The sequence below is a fragment of the Gorilla gorilla genome, chromosome 12 (assembly GCF_029281585.2).
Source record: "Gorilla gorilla gorilla isolate KB3781 chromosome 12, NHGRI_mGorGor1-v2.1_pri, whole genome shotgun sequence".
Taxonomy (NCBI): domain Eukaryota; kingdom Metazoa; phylum Chordata; class Mammalia; order Primates; family Hominidae; genus Gorilla; species Gorilla gorilla.
Window position 1 is genome coordinate 91,230,462 of NC_073236.2, and position 22,413 is coordinate 91,252,874.

The following is a 22,413-nucleotide window of genomic DNA, read 5'->3' on the forward strand; positions in this document are numbered from 1 at the left end:
GAGAAAGAGTCTCGCTCTGTTGCCCAGGCTGGAGTGCAGTGGCATGATCTTGGCTCACTGTGACCTCCGCCTCCCAGGTTCAAGCAATTCTCCTGTCTCAGCCTCCCGAGTAGCTGGGACTACAGGCGCAGGCCGCCACGCCTGGCTAATTTCTTCTGTATTTTAGTAGAGACGCGGTTTCACCTTGTTGCCCAGGTCTCGAACTCCTGAGCTCAGGCAATCCGCCCGCCTCGGCCTTCCAAAGTGCTAGGATTACAGGCATAAGCCACTGCACCCAGCCCAAACTAGGAAGTTTTTATTTATTTATTGCATTTCTAAAAATTTTAATTGTTGTTGTTGTTTATAGGTTTTATTTTTATTTTTAAATTGTTATTATTTTCTATTTGTTGCTTTTCTAAAAATTTTAATTCTTGGGTATTTTTCCCCCCATACCTCCCAGAACAAACAATGATTCTTTTTTCTCTTCTATATTTTATTATGAAAAATGTCAAACATGCAGAAAGGTTAGGGGTAAAAAGTATAGTAAACATCTGTATATCTAGTATCTAGATTCAATAATTGCTAGCATGCCTGTTTTGCTTTATTGATCTGTGCAGATATATTTTTTTGTAAACATGTGAGCGTAAGTTGCAGACATTTTGATACCTTACTCTAAGTACACTGAAATCCATCTCTAAAAAGTAAAGATATTCTCCTAAATAATAATATCATTACCATACCTAGGAAAATTCACAATCATCTGAGGTTCTGACACTGTTTAGATGCAATAAGGTCTGAAGATAAAATCTGGTTTGTATATTTAACTAGCAGGTATGCTGTGAATGAGGTGGAAGAACCACGACTTGCTCTTCAATAGCATCAGTGAGCTTCAGGAGTACAGTCAGCAGAAAAGCACACACCTTAGGACAGGGTCTTCAAGAAGCACCATGGCTTTCAAGCTCCTCAAGCTTGTAAAAAAAATGTTTCTTAAAAAAAATACACCTAAAAGACTCCTTTGATTATTAGGGTTTTTCCTTCCTGATTTCTTTTTCTAGATTTTCCTAATTTTTTACAGTGAACAGAATAGTGTAATTAGAAAACATTTTTTAAAGTAACTTTAAATTCTATAAAAGCAATATAAATGTTTTTCACTTTCTAAATCACTGTAATTATCAATAAGGCAAGAAATAAAAAGTTGCAAGATAATGTGCCAACAATCTGCCTCATGAAAGAGAACCTGATGGGTTTCTACAGTATGTGTATATCGTAAAGCTTTATACTCTCTAGGAATACATCATAGACAATTGGGTTAAAATTGTATTTGTGGTTATTTCTTTTTTATTATTACTTGTTTTTGTTTTATTTTACTTTTGGTAGAGACAGGGTCTCACTATGTTGCCCAGGCTGGTCTCAAAGTCCTGGGTTCAAGTGATTCACCCACCTCAGCTTCCCAAAGTGTTGGAGTTACAGGCATAAGCCACTACTCTCGGCTTCCTGTGGTTATTTCTATTAAAGAATTAGGCATTTGGTCCTTTGTTAGAAACATAATAACCCCATATTACAAATGTTTTTATGGAAAAACAAAATCATCTTAAATTTAACTTACTATATCTTTTCCAGGAACATAGTCCTCACCATGAGGAAGTCTCATGTAAAATCACAGGGAATTTAATGGTTACTTTTTGAAGGAGATATCCTGCTTACTAACCAGCTTTCTTCTAGAGTACATGGATCACTCCTGTTATGAACTGATGTATAATTAAGATGGTTACTGTGGCCTGCGTGTTTGTGTCCCCTCCCACCCCCAATATCCTACATTGAAACTCTAACCCCCAAGGTGATGGTATTAGGAGGTAGGGCTTTTGGGAAATAACCTAATAGGATTAATACCCTTACAAAAGAGACCCCAGAGAGCTCATCTGACCCTTCTGCCATGTGAGAACACCATGAAAATGCTGCTGTCTATGAACCAGGAAACAGACCCTAACCAGACAGTGAATCTCCCAGCACCTTAATCCTGAACGTCCCAGCCTCAACAACTGTGAGAAATAAATTTCTGTGATTTACAAGATACTCAGCTTATGATATTTTGATATAGCAGCCCGAATGAACTAAGACAATGGTTAATGTTGAACATTAGATACTTACCAATTAGCATTTAAAAAAGAAAACAGGACAACCAAGAAGACACTTACTAGACTGGTGCTCTGAATGGGCTCCAGCACAGCCTTAGCTGTGGCTTCATCCTGGCCAGCAGTATCTGACACAGCAGCATTTTCCTGGGCCAGCCCAACCAGCTGGGCACTACCTGTACTCTTCAGCTTATCTGCAATTCGCTGGTTTTCTTTCTCTAGTTTGATTTTGGCTAACTGTGCTTCCAACATCCAATGTTCTTTTTCCTGCTCCAGTTTAGAAATCTTTTCCAAACTCTGTTGAACCTTGAAAAGTGACAGAGTGTTGTATCTTAGAGACTAATACAGATAAACCTTAGTGGCCCAAAAACTATTTTACAAAATGTAAACCAAAACTACCCCACAGAGGTAAAAATATAATAATAAAGTTTGACCCTAGAATAGGAAGAGATTTATTAGACATGATACAAAAAGCACAACCACAAATCGAGAAATTAAACTATAGTGAGATAAAAAAAAAACTCTACTCATTGAAAAACATCAAGAGTGAAAAGAAAACTTAGAATCGAATTAGAATCTGTAAAGCATTTATCCAACAGAGACCCAATAACTAGAACATACAAGGAATTCTTGCAAACCAATAAGATAGACAACTCAATAGAGAAAAAAGCAAAGAAAAAAGAAAAAAAAACCCAACAACAAAAAACTTGAACAAGACTATAAACAAATTAAAAGGTATGCAATGCCACTAATTATCAAAGCACAGCAACTTAAACCATCCTCTTAATTAAAATATAAAAAGCAGAGAATACAAAAATGGACATGTTTGTAAACAATTAGAACTATAGGTTGGTGCAGGCCGGACGCGGTGGCCCATGCCTGTAATCCCAGCACTTTAGGAGGCCGAGGTGGGCTGATCACGAGGTCAGGAGATCGAGACCATCCTGGCTAACACAGTGAAACCCCATCTCTATTAAAAATACAAAAAATTAGCCAGGCGTGGTGGCAGGCGCCTGTAGTCCCAGTTACTCGGGTGAACCCGGGAGGCGGAGTTTGCAGTGAGCCGAGATAGCGCCACTGCACTCCAGCCTGGGCGACAGAGTGAGACTCCATCTCCAAAAAAAAAAAAGAACTACAGGTTGGTGCAAAAGTAATTGTAGTTTTGCCATTTATTTAAAAGTAATATCAACAACCATAATTACTTTTGCACCAACCTAATACCATATACTGTGCTGAACACAAAAAGCCAGACCTGAAAAAGCATACTTGCATTTAATAAAAAGTTCAGTATCAGGGAAAAAAACTAATCTATAGTGCTAGAAGGCAGGAGAACGGTTACCTTTGGGGGAGAGGAGAGCAGTAACTGGAAATGGGCATGAGGAAGGCTTCTAAGGTCCTAGTAATTTTTAAGGTAAACCTTTGCTATGAAAAACTCTCAAATCGTTTTTTCTCTGTTCTCACACTTTAACAATCAATACAGAAGACTTCTGTGACCCCAAAATATGTGGGATATTTCCCCATCAACAAACAAGTAGTCAGTTTTGTTGTGGACATCAGCTGGGTGTCCTCCCATTTAATTCCACCACTATCTACATGGAGATAGTGTGAGATCCCACAGATTGTGAGCTCACTTCCCAAAAATGCCTCCCCTGCAGACAGCAGTCACAAGTCTGGACCTTGAGAACTTGTGACTAACCGGCTTTAAATTGAGGTTCCCATGACTCCCTTTTTGAGTTTGATTTATTTGCTGGAGTGGCTCACAGAAGTCAGGGAAACATGTTTACTGGTTTATTACCAAGGATACAGATGAAGAGATTTAGAGTGAAGCAGAGGAAGGGGTGCAGACTTTCCATGTCCTCCCTGGGCATGCCACCCTCCAAGAGCCTCTATGTGTTCAGCTATTCAGAAGCTCCCAAACCCTGCCCTCTTGGGCTTTTCATGGAGACTGCACTGGATAGACATGATTGACAACCATGAAGAAATGTGACTGGACCTAAATCCAACAAGCTCCACTGGGCGCAATGGCTCACGACTGTAATCCCAGCACTTTGGGAGGCCAAGGCAGGGGATCACTTGAGGTCAGGAGTTCAAGACCAGCCTGGCCAATGTGGCAAAACCCTGTGTATACTAAAAATACAAAAACTAGCTGGGCATGGTGGTATGCACCTGTAATCCCAGCTACTCTGGAGGCTGAGGCAGGACAATCGCTTGAACCCAGGAGGCAGAGGTTGCAGCGAGCTGAGATCATGACACTGCACTCCAGCCTAGGTGACACAGTGAGACTCCATCTCAAAAAAAAAAAAAACAAAAAAAAACCCCAAAACCCAATAAGCCCTGTCTTGTTAAGATTCTTCTCTGTACAGCAGCATTTCTTCCACTAGGGTATGGGGCAACACCTCTAGAATGAGGGTATTATGCCTTACAATGCTGTTAAGTCAGATTAGAGTCCTGCCTTAGGCAAGTAAAAAGAGGGCAAGAAAAGATCAGAGAGATTCCATTTACTGTAACAAGGACTATGGGAGTTACCAGCCACCAACCGTGGACAAATATATACATATTTTTTTTTCCTTTTTTTCTGAAAAAGACAGTGCCTCCCACTCCCACCCACTCCCCAAACTCAACTGACCACTAAATATTGCACATTTTTCATTCTTGCTCCTTTAAGAAATGAAAATAACTCAGAGTCACTAGCTCTTGCCCCCTCTTATACTTTAGTATTTCAGACATTTAAATCTAGTACCTAAAAAAAAAGAATTAATCATCATGGCCAAAGTGTGTTGATATTACTTTAGTTCCAATTATATCACCAACTGAATCAAGATGACTTAGAGTGTCAACACATGTTTTTCAACAAATTATGTCTATTTGCTTTTTAGTATGTATTAAACAATTCATTTCACATGTTTATTTATGCAGACTTTTGAATCATTCTACGTATCTTAAAAACTTTCTATGGGGGATTTAACATTTCTGTTCTTTAACAATTTCCATAATTTTCCCAGTGCCATACTTGCTGTGCAAGGCCTTCTCGACTTTCAGTAGAGCTGAGAAGGATGCGGCGGTTTGCCAGTGCTTCTTCATAAGGCACAGACTCCAAGAGGGGCTATGATAAAAGCATCATAAGAATTAAAGAAAAAATATTGTATCACCCCTCCCCTGCATCCAACATACACAAAGAATGCTAAACGAGGTGTGACAATAAATTCAGATGTATGTCAAAGCAGACTATTTTCTTTAATACATGTGAAAAGGAAGATAATTTTTTAAAAGAAAAATAATAGCCTGGGCGCGGTGGCTCACACCTATAATCCCAGCACTTTGGGAGGTCGAGGCAAGCGGATCATGAGGTCAGGAATTCAAGACCAGCCTGGCCAATATGGTGAAACCCCATCTCTACTAAAAATACAAAAATTAGCCGGGTATGGTGGCACGCGCCTGTAGTCCCAGCTACTAGGGAAGCTGAGGCACGAGAATCACTTGAACCTGGGAGGCGGAGGTTGCAGTGAGCAGAGATTGTGCCATTGCACTCTAGCCTGGACAACAGAGCAAGACTCTGTCTCAAAAAGAAAAAAAAAAAGAATAATAAAGAACTTAAAGCAATTATAAATGGTCACTGACTTACCTTGGTTCGACTGATGACTTTACGATGGTGCAAAAGCAATGCATTCAATAGAAATCATACTTTTGAGTACTTATACATACAACCATTCTGTTTTTCACTTTCAGTACAGTATTCAGTAAGTTACATGAGATATTCAACACTATTATAAAATTGGCCGGGAGTGGTGGCTCACCCCTGTAATCTTAGCACTTTGGGACACCGAGGTGATGGATTGCTTGAGGTCAGGAGTTCGAGACCAGCCGGGCCAAAATGGTGCTACTAAAAATACAAAAATTAGCCAGGCGTGGTGGCACACACCTGTAATCCAAGCTACTCAGGAGGCTGAGGCAGGAGGCTGAGGCAGGAGGCTCCTTTGAACCCCGGAGGCAGAGGTTGCAGTGAGCAGAGATTGCATCACTGCACTCCAGCCTGGGCGACATAGTGAGTAAGACTCCATCTCAAAAATAAATAAATAAGGCCGGGCACGGTGGCTCATGCCTGTAATCCCAGCACTTTGGGAGGCCGAGGTGGGTGGACTTCCTAAGGTCAGGAGTTCGAGACCAGCCTGACCAACACGGTGAGACCCCGTTTCTACTAAAAATACAAAAACAATTAGCCGGGCGAGGTGGCAGGATCCTGTGGGAGGCTGAGGCAGGAGAATCGCTTGAACCCAGGAGGCGGAGGTTGTGGTGAGCCGAGATCGCGCCATTGCACTCCAGCCTGGGCGACAGAGCAAGACTCTGATTCAAAAATAAATAAATAAATAAATAAAATAGGCTTTATGTTAGATGACTTGCCCAAGTGTAGGCTAATGTAAGTGTTTTGAGCACATTTAAGGCAGGATAGGCTAAGCTATGACGGTTGGTAGGTTAGGCACATTAAATGCATTTTTGACATGATTTTTTTTTTCTTTTTTTTTGAGACAAGGTCTCACTTTGTCACCCTGGGCTGGAGTGCAGTAGCGTGATCACGACTCACTGCAGCCTTGACCTCCCAGACTCAAGGGCTCCTCCTGCCTCAGCCCAGCCTCCCAAGCATGCACCTGGGACTACAGGCATGCACCACCATGCCAGGCTTTTTTTTTTTTTTTTTTTTTTTTTTTTTTGTAGAGACGAGGTCTCCCTATGTTGCCCAGGCTGATCTCGAACTCCTGGACTCAAGTGATCCTCCCACCCTGGCATCCCAAAGTGTCAGGATTACAGGCATGAGCCACTGCACCTGGCTGCAATATTTTCAACATACAATGGGCTTATCAGGACGTAATCCCATCATAAGTCAAGGAGCATCAGTATAAGCTACACTAACTAAAACCATATGGACTTGCACCAAAATAGATGAAGAACAGAATAAAAAATCCAGAAACGAACAAAAGCATACATAAAAATTTATTATGTGGCAAATACTGCATTTCTAACTGAATGGAGAAAAGATGGACTAAATAAACGGTACAAGGACAACCAGCTAATTATTGAAAAAAATAATTATTTAGATCCTTCTTTGACATCTTATATCAGAATAAATTCTGGATGAATTAAAGATCCAAATCTAAAAATTTATTTATTTATGTATTTTTTTCCAGCTACTACAGGCTGCCTGTCCAAATGTAAAAATTTAGACTGTAAAAATGCTGGAAGAAAATATAGGTGAATGCTTCTACCTTGGAAATCAACCCTGGCTAAGAATGATCACCATGAAGAAAAAGACCTATTTGATGATACAAAAATAAAAACTTCTATTTTGAAAAACTATTACAGCAAACTAGGGAAAAATATTTCCCACATAAACACAAAATTAACATTCTTAATATAGAGAGAGCTCTTTCAACCCTAATTAGAAACATTTATTTAAAAATAGGTAAGGCCGGACGCAGTGGCTCACGCCTGTAATCCCAGCACTTTGGTAGGCCGAGGCAGGTGGATCAGGAGGTCAGGAGATCAAGACCATCCTGGCTAACATGGTGAAACCCCGTCTCTACTAAAAGTAAAAAAAATTAGCCGGGCATGGTGGCGGGCACCTGTAGTCCCAGCTACTTGGGAGGCTGAGGCAGGAGAATGGTGTGAACCCGGGAGGCGGAGCCGAGATCATGCCACTGCACTCCAGCCTGGGCGATAGTGCAAGACTCCATCTCAAAAAAAAAAAAAAAAAAAAAAAAAAAAAGGTAAATGACCTAAAGAGAGAATTTATACAATAAACACAAGTGATAACTACGAAAGGATGTTCCACCTCATTAACAAGCAAATATATATATATGAACCAAAACAACAGCAAGAAACCTCTCCTGAGACTGATAAATATTAAATGCATGGGTTAAATTCATATTTCTACTACTGGCAAACTATAAATAGGTAACCTTCCTGAAGTATAGTCTGGAAAAACATGCCAAAATTTGAAACACTCACAGACTTTGAACCAGCAATTCACATAGGGAGATAGGTAGCTTTTATACCGTGGGAAGTATCCTTCAGAGTGCCTATTTTGAAGGACAACTGGCAACTACTATTAAAACTTAAAATGTACAAGCCACGTGGCCTGCAACATTCTACTTCTCATATTCCACCCATGTGCCCAAGGAAACATTTACAAGGCTATCCGTTGCAGTATTATTGTAACAGTAAAAAAGTGGAATTAACCTAAATGCCTACCAATTAAGGGAAACCTAAACAAACTATGGAACATCCATATTATAGAATTCTATGCCATATCTAAAAGGAATATAGTGAGTTCCACATGTAATGATATAGACAGTCTCTAAATCATTATTTTAAACAAAAAAAAGCAAATTGCACAATGAAACATGCATTTGGGAAGAAAAAAGGAGAAAAGAACAAAAGAAAAGTGAAGGAAGGAAGGAAGAAAAATTCTTTGTTTATAGATTGCATGCTTATAAATGCTCAAAGAGCCTGAAAGGTTACACATCAAACTGATAATTATGGTTACCTCTAGAGAGGAACTGGAATTAGGGATTATAATTTACCTGTAATGATCTAATTTAATATAAGAACGTGTTTATGCACTGCATAGCTAAAACGTTTAAAGAAGAGAAAAAAGTAAAATGCACAAATTGCAGATGCAAGAATATCCACTGTAGCACTCTACTGTAACAGTGAAAAACAGGCAACAACTTAAATATCTACCAGCAATGAATTAATTAAATTATAAATTTACAGAAGGAAACACTATAAATAAATGATGACAGCTGGCAGCTCTGGGTGCACTGTCTATAAGTTAGTCCTGCTCCCCAAAGAGCAGCTAAAAAATAAAAAAAATAGTAATTTATATTTTATATTTTATTATTCCTTCTTTCATTCTTTTTTAATGATGTCCCTTGAGTCATGTATTTTATAGATACAATTTTTGAGATATATATAAATATATCCTCAATGCATTAAGAGAAAAAAAATTCTAAAACAGTACATGCACCTAAATACATTCTGCTTTTTATAGTATGTGTGTGCATGTGCACTCAAACATATAATAACATTTTTTGGATATAAATATATTGTTTTCTAAAAAAGTCAATTATAGCTACATTTGGGAGGTAGGATTACAGGTGACCACAATTTTCTTCTTAATGTACTGCAGTATCTTCTCTCCTTTTTTTTCTTTTTTTTTGCAACAACTGCATATTCTTATTCAGAAAAAAGTCATACACATATTTCTTTTTTTTCTGTTTCTACAACTTTAAGAGTTTCTGAAGTTCAATATTTACTGTTTGGCTGGCTACCTCACCCCAGGCGCTCTATCAGGCACTTGGGACATGAGTCCAACACGGCCTACGAATATAGGCAACGCTGCTTCTCAGGTAAAGTCTGGGTCCTGTCACCTCCTCTTCCCCACAGCCCTCCCCCAACACCCACCAACAACCTGTACCCCAATATCGTATAAAAAGTCAACAATATAAACTGCAGAAAAACTCTTGCCATTCTCTAGAATGACTCCTGATGTTTCCTCTGATTTAAACATTAACAGCAGCTAACAAACCTTTCTCAAAGACTTCATATAGGCAGCAGCTTTTTTCTTATACTGTAGCATGCATTCAGCTGAAAGAGGACTAATGAATCCACTCGCTGCCTTAGGTCCATAGCTCAGTGAAGCAATGAAGTAGTCCAAATTGTTGCTGAAGAAGGATGCAATCTAAACAAAGTGTGACAAGGAAATAGATTTTGTTTTCCAACAATATATCTAAAATATATATCTAATAGTTTTTGCAGCAAAGTTTAAAGATGTTGAGAATGGAAATGGAAATGAAATTTCAACACCTGCCCCAAAGTCCACATTTATTTATTTGAGAATACCTAGGCAATGGTTTATAATAAAAAGAGGACACCAGTATAAATAGTCAGAACAAATTTCTGACATGTCCTTTTCTAGACAATTTCTATTCTTCCTGAAAACCAAGACTGATACTTATTTATTCTGTAGGTGACTTTCATGAGCTCTTTACCTCATTGATTTCTGCCACTGTTCTCAAAATATCCATGTTTGGATTTCTAGATTCCATATTTTAACTTTGAATATTTCATATTCTAACAGAAGATATAACACAGTATCTTGAATATGTGACTTCCATTTAAATTTAATTCTATAAATCTCAATTTAAAACTTACAAATATAGAAAAAAAAGACCGAAAATTCAGTGGACTGTTATTTACAGATTTAACATTTGTTAACTCTATGTAAGCAGCCACAAAGATCTATCACTTTCAAAGCCATGATTTTGAATCTGTGGCGTTTGGTAATATTTGTGATAATGCTACCTCTGTGGTTTTGTATCTTAACAAGTACTTTAAAGTGACTTCAACATGTGTCTTTTCACTGAACCTTTAATAGTAGGTCATGATCATCTGGATCATTAAATACTTAATTTCACTGCAAACTGACCAAAGTGCAGTTTCTTTTTTTCTTTTCTTTTTTTTTTTTTTGAGTCAGCGTCTCACTCTGTTGCCCAGGCTGGAGTGGAGTGGCACGATCTCAGCTCACTGCCACCTCTGCCTCCTGGGTTTAACCAATTCTCCTGCCTCAGCCGCCTGAGTAGCTGGGATTACAGGTGCCCGCCACCACATCCGGGTAATTTTTGTATTTTTCTTCGTTTGTTTGAAACAGAGTCTTGCTCTGTCACCCAGGCTGGAGGGCGGTGGCACGATCTCGGCTCACTGCAACCTCCGCCTCCTGGGTTCAAGCCATTCTCCTGGCTCAGCTGTCCCAGTAGCTGGGATTACAGTTGCGCACCACCACGCCCAGCTAATTTTTGTACTTTTAGTAGAGACGGGGTTTCACCATGTTGGCCAGGCTGGTCTCAAACTCCTGACCTCGTGATCCTCCCACCTCAGCCTCCCAAAGTGCTGGAATTACAGGCGTGAGCCACCACACCCAGCCTAATTTTTGTATGTTTAGTAGAGACAGGATTTCAACATGTTGGCCAGGCTGGTCTCAAACTCGTGACCTCAGGTGAGCTACCGTGCCCAGCCCAAAGTGCAGTTTCTTTAAGAATCCTTTGATAAGCCAGGTGCAGTGGCTCACACCTGTAATCCCAACACTTTGAGAGGCTGAGGCAGGGGTACTGCTTGAGCCCAGAGTTCAAGACCAGCCTGGGCGATATGGCAAGACCTCATCTCTTCAAAATTGAAAAATTAGCCAGGCATGGTGGTGTGCGTCTGTGGTCCCAGCTACTTGGGAGACCGAGGTAGGAGGCCTCACTGCAGCCTCAACCTCCTGGGCTCAAGTAATCCTCTTACCTGAGCCTCCCAAGTAGTTGAGACCACAGATGCACACCATCATGTGTGGCTGATTTTTTTAATTTTGTAGAGATGAGGTCCTGCCATGTTGCCCAGGCTGGTCTTGAACTCCTGGGCTCAAGCAATAAATACTCCCACCTCGGCCTCTTCAGTGCTATATGAAATGCTGATATAAATAAAAATGTATGGCTAAATGCTTTAGCCAGAAAAGTTACAGTCTTGTATACATTAAAGAATATTGTATTTGGATAAATTTTAAAAAGTAATCTGTAAAACAGAGTATTCTACTTTGGCAAAAATTGGTCAAAAGTTAATCACTAATGGTCTGAAAGGTTATATTTTTCACTGATATTTTACTATATCAAATGAAATTCTATGTTAGGTAGTATTCAATAAAGTAAGGATTCCAAAAATCTTGAGCTATATAGTCCTTGTGAATGACATGAATTCACACAGTGTTCGCATTTGGATCATGGTAGTACATTGTGAGGTTTATTTTCTTTTTTCTAATATTTCTACATTTTCCAAACTTTCTTTAATATGAATATACTACACTTTCCTACTGGGTTCTTAACGAAAATTACAAACTGTAAAATTAGGTTAATCAAATCATATCAGCTAAGTATTTAATATTAAGCTGATACCAACTAACATTAGTTCAAATATTTTGGTTCAAAACCATTTATTAAAATTCCAGAGTGAAGATCAGATATCTTTCCTTGAGATGACATTTTACGGTTTCAGGCAAAGTAAAGCTAAAATAAACTCTGACGTATGCAAGTATTTAATTATTTCAGAGTTCTCAGGAGATTGAGACCATCCTGACTAACATGGTGAAATCCCGTCTCTACTAAAAATACAAAAACAAAATTAGCCAGGCATGGTGGCGGGCGCCTTTAGTCCCAGCTACTCGGGAGGCTGAGGCGGCAGAATGGTGTGAACCTGGGAGGTGGAGCTTGCAGTGAGCTGAGATCATGCCACTGCACTCCAACCTGGGCAACAGAGCAAGACTCCGTCTCAAAAAAAAAAAAAAAAGTTGGCAAATACAGAGACTCATAAAATACCAACATTCTCTCTTTTCAAAATTTTTCTTAACTGAATCAGTTAGGATTATCCTCCAAAAGCATCTGGCATGCCGTGGATGAAGGAGGTGAAAGGGGAGGCAGTGGGGATGGTCCTCTGGCTCAGGAATCCTTTGCACATAGATCTGTAAGCTGACAGAACCTAAAGATAACACGTTTTAATCGTGACCCCAAGCTATAGCAAGTGGTCACAAAGCCAGTCCAACTTTGGAAATATGACACTGAAATGTCTAACATGATCTATGATCATTTCTGACTACTGCAAATCACTTGAAGAATATTTGTTCCTATTATGGTTAACCTGTCAGAAGCAGAATAGTATATAAAGACAGACACAGAGATAAGCATTTCCTTTGGAAGTCATGCTGAGTCTGCTGCAATAAATGGGCTAAGATAGTTCTGAATACAGTCCTTTTGGTTTTATACATGTAGGATGTTCTCAGAAAAATCTTAATCATTAAAGTTGTTGATGACAGCCACATGAACGCACACTCTGAGAATATAACTTCTGCTGAAACAGGAATATCCATGATCAAAACATTCTTTTTTTTTTTTTTTTTTTTTGAGATAGGGTCTTGCTCTGTCACCCAGGATAGGGTGCAGGGGCTCACACACGGCTCACTGCAGCCTCAACCTCCTGGGCTCAAGCAATCCTCCTACCTCAGCCTCCCAAGTAGCTGGGACCACAGACGCACATCACCATGCCTGGCTAATTTTTTAATTTTGTAGGGATGAGGTCTTGACATGTTGCCGAGGCTGGTCTTGAACTCCTGGGCTCAAGCAATACTCTCGCCTCAGCCTCTTGAAGTGCTGGGATTACAGGTGTGAGCCACAGCACCTGGCTTATCAAAGGATTCTTAAAGAAACTGCACTTTAGTTAGTTTATAGTGAAAATTAAGTATTTAATGATCCAGACGATCATGACCTACTATTAAAGGTTCAACGAAAAGACACATATTGAAGTCACTTTAAAGTACTTGTTTAGATACAAAACCACAGAGGTAGTATTATCACAAGTATTACCAAAAAAGAAACATACAAAAACACTAGAAGGAAAAAACCCAAAATATTAATGGAACGTATATTGTGGTGGGTTTGTTTTCTTTTTTTGTATGTTCCCAGTGTTCTATATGGCAGACCCTTCATATACAAAAGGATCTATATTGAGACTACCTAGAATCTTCTAATCATCCAATATTGCATTAAAACATAAACAGGGAGTGATCTACACACCCAAGACAAATGCTAAACAGTCACTGTCACATTGCTTTAAACATTAGGTAGGAAAGCAGCATGCAGTGCATGTGCCTATAGTCCCCGCCACCCAGGAGACTCCCCTGAGTCCAGGAGTTTGAGTCAAGCCTGGCAACATAGTGACAGATCCCTCTCTTAAAATAGTAAGTCAGAGTAAATACTGGGTAGGAAGCAGAGGAAAGGGAGACAACTTTATTTTACAGTAAACCCTTATATTACAAAATCCTTTTACAGATCCATTTTCCTATGTCCCTCAGAAAAAAAGCACATATTTAAGAGTTTTAACATCAATATACGCCAGAAGAGAATTACCTTTCCTGCTCCATTTGTTAATGCCACTACTGACGACAGGATACAGTCATTAGTTGTTATCAGCTTCTGTGTTGCTGTTGGAAGTTCATGCTCTATTGTAGCTTTTTGACTATAATGTTTGGAAATATCTAGAAAAGCAATTACATGAAAATTCATTATTATCTATATATAAGTCACATACAGATAACCAGCCCATTCACTTCTCCTATCTATTCTTCTAAATTTATAAAGTAAATTTGACAAAGAATGGTCTCAAGTTTCAGGATTGCACTGAATATCAATTAGGTCACAAATCTACATGGAAAGAACAGAGAGAAGTAAGGATCTCTGAACACCATCTTGGCTATCTTTACTACAGCCACCAAGATTTCCTCATTGGAGTATTAATTCTAACATTGGGTAAATGATCCTGTATTTACCAGTTAAAAACCACTATTTACCAGTTAAAAACCACTGTTTTGATAGTGTAACAGGCATTAAGGAGAAATTATCTTGTATTTATATAAACAACCCACCAGGCTGGAAAGGAATAGCCAACACAACCACACTGTCTCACAATCCTTACTGGGCTATAGCTAGTTTTCTAGTGCGCACCCTAACTAGCAATGAGAAATATCTGCACAGCCAAATACGGATTGGACACTCCAGTGCCTGACTTCCTATGCAACTGTCTCCAGTCCAAGAATACTACAATAAAGGCCTGTGGTTAGGAAAGCATAGAAGAGGTATACATATATACACATATGTGTTAATTATATTATACATAATTGTATATATTAATATAATATATAAAACTATATATAATACAATTATATATAGTATATACAATTGTATATATTAGTTAATATATACAATTATATATATTTATATATGTCAATCACAAAACATGAAAATTTTTATAGCAATTCTGTACAAACAATTTCATTAATTTAGAATCAAGAAATTTTGTTGATTGTTTTAGACTATAGATAATTAATGGAGGAAATAAGACTATTTGAAAAGAAATAGTATTTGAGATTTAACCTGAAGTGATCATGATGTTTTAACTCAAAATTACTATGGTCCATGAATGAGATTATTTTCACTAACATTTTAAAACTAGGGAATTTAAAAATTATTAATATATTCCTATATTTATATACACTTGTATAAATACGTCTTTGATTTAGGATAGTTTTAGACTTACAGAAAAGTTATGGAGTTTCATTACACCCTTTAGCCAGTTTTTCCTACTGTTAACATATTATATTACTATGGTACAGTTGTCACAGAAAAGGAACCAATCAACTGGCAAATTACTATTACATTCAATATATTTTTGAAAAGAAATGATTATGCTCAACATAGTCATGAGATGTCCAAGTGTATAAAAATTCAATTAGGATGCTGAATGCTTTTTGGTTTTTTTTTACATTTTATCTTAGAGGCAGGGAGTTTATGTGCAGGTTTGTTATGCGGGCATATTGTGCAATACTGGGGTTTGGGCTTCTATTGAGCCCATCACCCAAATGGTGAACATAGTAGTGGGATTGTTAATACCCAGTAGTGGGTATTGCTGGGTCGAATGGTAATTCTATTTTCAGAACTCTAAAAATGAGAGAAATCTCCATACTGCTTTCCATAGGGGTTGAACTAATTTACATTCCCACCAACAGTCTATAAGTACTGAATGCTTTTTGTATACTGAACTTGCTCATCCCTAACAGACATTTTCTTTCTACACATCACAGACAGTTTTACTCAATATTTTACTGGAAGTATATACAATGTTATAATAATACAATTTGGTTGGTAAGCAATCTTGGTTGATGGTAATTGAGGTACTCATGAAAAAAGTACAATACTAAGAACAATGCTATTGTAGCTTGATTATAGTCATTCTCACAATCAAAATATTTACTCTTGGCAGGATGCAGTGGCTCAGGCCTGTAATATAGCACTTTGGGAGACCGACGTGGGCAGATCACTGGAGGCCAGGAGTTCAAGACCAGTCTGGCTAACATGGCGAAACCCCGTGTCTACTAAAAATACAAAAATTGCTGGGTGTAGTGGCATGTGCCTGTAATCCCAGCTACTCAGGTGCTAGAGGCATAAGAATTGCTTAAACCCAAGAGTGGGAGGTTGCAGTGAGCCAAGATCATGCCACTGCAGTCCAGCCTGGGCAACAGAGCAAGAATCAGTCCAGAAAAAAAAAAAAAAAAAAAAGTTTATTCTTTATTTAGTCCAAAGATTTTAATTATTTAGAGTGTTTCTTGACATTAAATTTTAACTCCAAAATGTACAAAAGAATCATGTGACTTAGACCATAGATTTATTTTTCCTTTTATGTTTCCCATGAGTCTACCAACTTCAGACCTCTGAGACTAAAGATCAAACAATTCTCACTTAGAATATGTTCCTTGAAAAGGCTGTATTTGCAACACGACCCCCAATGCTGAAGGAGGCAACAAATCAAAGAAGGAAGCAGGCAAATCCAGTTTATTGGTATAGGATGATTTATTAGGAGGAACTTACAGACACAAGCATGGTCTTGGGTGGCTGCAAAACAGATCTCTGCATGGCAAACCCCCAAACGCAGGGCTTATATCTTGGGGAAAAAGTATGTGTGTTCTGAAAGGAATGTGTGGGTGGCTACAGGAGTCACAGCCTATGATTTTTGTTATAGCGTCAAAGTTTGTTTTGAAGGAATCTTACAGTGAATAGGTATTCCTATATAAAGAGTAATACATTAGGCTGGGCACGGTAGTTCATGCATGTAATCCCAGCACTTTGGGAGACCGAAGCAGAAGGATCACTTGAGTCCAGGAGTTTGAGACCAGCCTGGGAAATATAGAAGGACCCCACCTCTATAAAAAAGAAATTTAAAAAATTAAAAATAAGAAAGAGTAATATGCTAAATTGACATTTTGGAGGCATTCCCAGACTCAGGGTTAGTCAGAAGTTACATGGTGGATTAGCATTTAAAATAAAGACACTCTTGGCCAGGCGCGGTACCTCACGCTTGTAATCCCAGCACTCTGGGTTGGAACAATGTATACTCTGTTCTGTTTCTCATTGTGCATTACAAGGAACAGGGCAGAGAAGGGTAAAATACTATGTGCACTACTTTGCTAAATGAGCTTATAAAGCAGTACAAGTCAGTTAACGTGATGCCTCTAGCTTTATGCTTTGTGCTGTTTGCTTTGGCTATTCAGGCCCCTTTTATGGTTTCCTGTGAATTTTAGGATTTTGACATTGGGCCAGGTGCAGTGGCTCACGCCTATAATCCCAAAACTTTGAGAGGCCGAGGCAGGTGGATCACTTGAGGTCAGGAGTTCGAGACCAGCCTGGCCAACATGGCGAAACCCTGTCTCTATTTAAAATACAAAAAAATTAGCCAGCATGGTGACGCACACCTGTAGTTCCAGCTACTCAGGAGGCTGAGGCAGGAGAATCGTTTGAACCTGGGAGGCAAAGGTTGCACTGCACTCCAGCCTGGGTGACAGAGTGAGACTTGTCTCAAAAAAAAAAAAAAAAAAAGGAAAAAAAAGTATCTTTATTTTATAGAAAATGTAGTACGTATACGTCATAGAACACTATGCAGCCATAAAAAGGAACGAGATCATGTCCTTTGCAGGTACATGGATGGAGCCAGAAGCCATTATCTTCAGCAAACTAACACAGAAACAGAAAATCAAATACTGCATGTTCTCACTTGTCAATGGAAGCTGAATGATGAGAACACATGGACACATGCCAAGGAACAAGACACACTGGAGCCTGATGGAGGGTGGGGGATGGGAGGAGGGATAGCATCAGGAAGAATGGCAAATGGATGCTGGGCTTACTATCTAGCTGATGGGATGATCTGTGCAGCTAATCACTATGGCACACATTTAACTATGTAACAAACCTGCACATCCTGCACATTTACCCCTGAACTTAAAAGTTGGGGGGAAAAAAAGTCATCTGATGATGTGTATACACACTAAACTTTGGGAAACATTGGTCTATATATTTTCATAATTACAACTACAGACTATAGTCACTTTAGAATAAAGTAGACATCCTAAAAAAAAAAAAATTACAGTGTCTTTATTTTAAATTCTAATCTGCCATGTAACTTCTGGCTGACCCTGAATCTGGGAATACCTCCAAAATGTCTAGTTGATATATTACTCTTTATATAAAAACATGTATTCACAATAAGTTTCCTTCAAAACAACCCTTGATACTGTTATAAAAAATCATAGGCTGTGATGCTATACCCACTTACACATTCCTTCCAGAGCACATGTACTTTTCCCTCAAGATACAAGCTCTGGGTCTGGTAGGTTGCAGTACTAAGACCTTCCTGTCTTATGACTGCCCCAAGACCATTCTTCTGTCTATAAGATACCCCAATAAATCACCCTATACCAACAAAGTGGATTTGTCTGCCTCCTTCTTTGGTTTCTTAGCTCCTTTAACATTTGGAGGTGACTTTACATATACTCCTCTTTTACAAAACAAAATGCCACTTGTTAAATAATTGAGTCACTCCTGTTTTAATTCCATGTAGGATACATATTTTTATAAATCCCTCTGTTTACACTGAGACCAACCTATCAACCAACAGATTAAGAATCCCTTATCCAAAAAGCTTAGGACCAGCAGTGTTTTGGACTTCAGATTTCTTCAGATTTTGGAATATTTGCATATACATAAGAAGGTATCTTGGGGACAGGATCCAAGTCTAAATAAGAAATTCATTTATGTTTCATATATACCTTATACATATAGCCTGAAGGTAATTTTGTACGATACTTTTAATAATTTTGTGCATGAAACTAAGTTTTGACTGCAACTTTATCATGTCACGTGAGGGCAAGTGTGGAATTTTCCACTTATGGTGTCATGATGGCACTTGAAAAGCTTAAGATTTTGAAGCATTTTGGATTTCAGATTACCGTATTAAGAATGCTTAACCTGTATTAGCATAAGAAAATTTATTTTTTTTTTATTTTATTGTTTCATTTTGTAGAGACAGGGTCTCCCTATGTTGCCCAGGCTAGTCTCAAATTCTTGGGCTCAAGTGATCTTCCCACTCAGCTTTCCAAAATGCTGGGATTATAAGCGTCAGCTATTGCACCCAGCCAGCAGAGGAAAAATTTTAAAACAAAACTAAAAAACCTGTAGCCACAGAGGTACTTGTGGTTTCAACCTGGTTCTAGGTTAAGTAAAGTTCTGGAAGAGAGGACTACGACTAAGTCTTAGCTCCTCAAACCAAAAGCCGCACAGGAAAAAAGCACCATCTCTTGGATTTTTCTATAGACCAAACTAAATTCTGCAGGACTGGAGTTGAATATTGTTAACTGCCACCCATACTGCCTATCCAAGTTGTGATTTCTGAAACCAAGGCTAATTCTGTAAGTACAGTGACTTTCAAAGTTCCTTATAATTGGGGCCAGGCCCAGTGGCTCATGCCTGTAGTCCCAGCACTTTGGGAGGCCACAGCAGGTGGGTCACCTGATGTCAGGAGTTCAAGACCAGCCTGGCCAACATGGCGAAACCCCATCTCTACTAAAAATACAAAAATTAGCCAGGCATGGTGGTGTGTACCTGTAATCCCAGCTACTTGGGAGGCTGAGGCAGAAGAATCACTTGAACCCAGGAGGCAAAGGCTGCAGTGAGCGGAGATCACACCACTGCACTCCAGCCTGGGCAATAAAGCGAAACTGAACCTCAAAAAAAATTATAAAGTTCCTTATAATTGAATACAAGCCACAGAAAGGCCCATACTCTAGACTGAATGGTAAACTGGTGCTTGGTAACACTGCTGAGACTAAGAATGAATCCCAGTGCCACAGATTAGGTCCCCCAATATATCCCTCTTATCCATGTTATGAAACACAGCTTTAGGTTTTTAAAAATTATTCTCTGTGCAATTAGTAATTGGTCACTAATTGTTAACTAAAAACAATGAATCATCCAGGAACGTGGACTATTTCCAATAGTCCTTAATAGATTGCTCCTGCCCCTCTCCTCCTTCCCCTGCTTTCCCTACCCCAACAGTCTCTAAAAGGAAAAGAAAGGGGAAAAAAACCTAGAAGCAATTGCAAAGTTGTAGATTAGTCAGGACTCAGAATCACACGCTAAGAAGCATATGAAATGCTTTAAAAGGTTCCCCTTGGCCCTTCAGCAGACTACATTTTTAGGAGCACAGAAGCAATTGAAAACTGACCAAAATGCAAAACCAGACTTTCATTTCTTAAGGCTATGCCCAACAAGACAGGACTTTAAAAGGCATTTAAAACATTAAAATGCACAGGATGGTGGAAAGTTAGTGTATTCCTTCTGGGGACCTGAAGCCTTGGTTTCCTCAATTCCTTTGTGCTTGGGCTCTAAGAAGCTCAACGTATTTTGCAAAAGGCCTGTGAATAGCATGTCTGGTTTTGTACAATTCACACACCTGCCTGAAGTCAGTGTAACGCATTTCTGGCTACAGTACTGTACACAAGGACTGTACACAAGGATTTCTCTTCAGCACTTTGTTTACCTCCAGAAATAAAACAGATGGGAAAAGCAGAAAGCAGTGAGCTGTGCACTCAACATAAGCCAAATGCTAATAAGACTTTATCTGGGGTCTATTACCCTTGGCAGTGTTTGTTTAAATCTTATTCAGGCAGATCGAAGAAAGTGGGGCAAAGGTTTTAAGCTTACGTTCTTTTTCAAGGCCTACCTTTCATAACGTCATGAAATCCATGCAGAGCAGCACCAACATTTGTTAACACAGAACTGTAGTTTGTCCGAAGGAGTCCATCTGGCTCTGTACCTAGGAAATCAAAATCACAAATCTAAGCATTTTCCTGAAAAATGGACTGCCCATTGTATCCCTCTACTTTTGGGAAGATAGAGAATAAAGATTGGTTGTAATGTGCTAGAAATAATGGCTCTTAAAATCTTGGCAAATACATTCAGACATAATGGTGATACACATAAGCACATCTAAATGATTTGCATCTCCTATGTCCACAAGTATTTTTTAATGGTTGAGAAACAAAATTCAGTTGTTAAGCAGGATTAAGTCTGTCATGATTCTTTGTAAAACGCAAGTCTTTGTGAATGTTTACCTTGTTATTATATAATGCATTTTTCATTCCCTACACATTATTTGCTGAACATCGCTAAAACACTCTTACCCAAATATCACAGAGTTCTGCTTCTGCCATGTCAGCATGAGGAGCTCTGTGGACCTGTTTGCCCTCTGCAAAACTGGTAAAATTTGCAAAAAGGACAATCACTTAAAGTCTCTGGAGACGGTTCTAAGGGCAACACAGCACATGATTTACTCAAGAAAATCTGTAACAACTCAGTAATAACAGTGAGAGGCTATGGTATTTAAACCAAGAATCACTAACTCCCTCCCACAGCTCAGGGAGACAGAAATTCCATTCCCAATAGGTATAGCCAAGAACACGGGACTTCGTCTCTCCCAACTCCTAAAGAGGTCTGGATTTCTCCTCTTGCTCCCAGCTACCTGTTGCCGAAGCTAAATTCTGAGCAAGTGTGGACAGAGGTGGGGAACGTTCCCCTTCTTTCACCCAGCCCCTAATCCTAAGATGGAGGCTCTACCTTGGGCATGGTGCTGCCAAGAAAAGTGGGGCCCTGATCACCCTTGCCCCAGCTCATCAACAGGAGTTCCACCCTGAAAGAGGCAGACCAAGAAGACCGGGGGCTGCTGCCTACCCCCTCCACTAAGTGCTCAGTTTCTAACAAGGGGGTGTCACTTAGAGAAAAGTATGACCACTGTCCCTAGCCCACAGAGATTTAGCCCAGGAGATAAGCAAGCCTTAAAACAAGAGCTCTTAATCTCTTCTTAAGGAACTGACCTAATTTGTAATACAGTGTGGAGAAGTTCAAGCCTAAGGGTGTACTCTAAAAAATTATGGCTGTGGTAAAAGCAATGAAGAAGAAATTGGTAGATTAGCGATATAAGTTAAACTGTGGGCTGCCTGGTTTACCAGAGAGAACACGAAACAGAAATAGCTAAGAAGAGCCCTCCTGGGGTCAGAATGAAGCCCAAACACTGATCTCAAAAAACTCTACCTGCTAGGTGTACACTAGGTCTATAACAATACCCGTAAAAGAGCCCAAACTGAATTGATTCTCTGAATAGACAATTGATGCCCCACGACATTTTGAAAATGAGAGCAGATGCCCCACGACATTTTGAAAATGAGAGCAATCAATCAGCAATCAGCGGAGCTTAAACCTGGGTGTGATCAGCGAAAGAGACAGTGAAGGAGAGCCCTGACACCATCGTCATCCCAGGGTGACTGTGTGCATGCCCAAGGCTG

The 22,413-nt window shown here is 39.2% G+C and overlaps 1 protein-coding gene across 2 annotated transcripts in view; it reads right to left on the reverse strand.

Annotated features, from left to right (window-relative positions):
• PPP1R21 (protein phosphatase 1 regulatory subunit 21) overlaps nt 1-22,413 on the reverse strand; it is a 74,822-nt gene that overhangs the window by 14,885 nt on the left and 37,524 nt on the right. For both annotated transcript variants that reach the window (XM_004029211.5, XM_063695890.1), the window contains exons 13-17: nt 20,796-20,888; nt 14,096-14,223; nt 9,694-9,846; nt 5,122-5,214; nt 2,175-2,417 (exon numbers count right to left, since the gene is read on the reverse strand). In XM_004029211.5, coding sequence (XP_004029260.3) covers nt 2,175-2,417; nt 5,122-5,214; nt 9,694-9,846; nt 14,096-14,223; nt 20,796-20,888 — 710 coding nt within the window. The remainder of the gene's footprint in view (nt 1-2,174; nt 2,418-5,121; nt 5,215-9,693; nt 9,847-14,095; nt 14,224-20,795; nt 20,889-22,413) is intronic.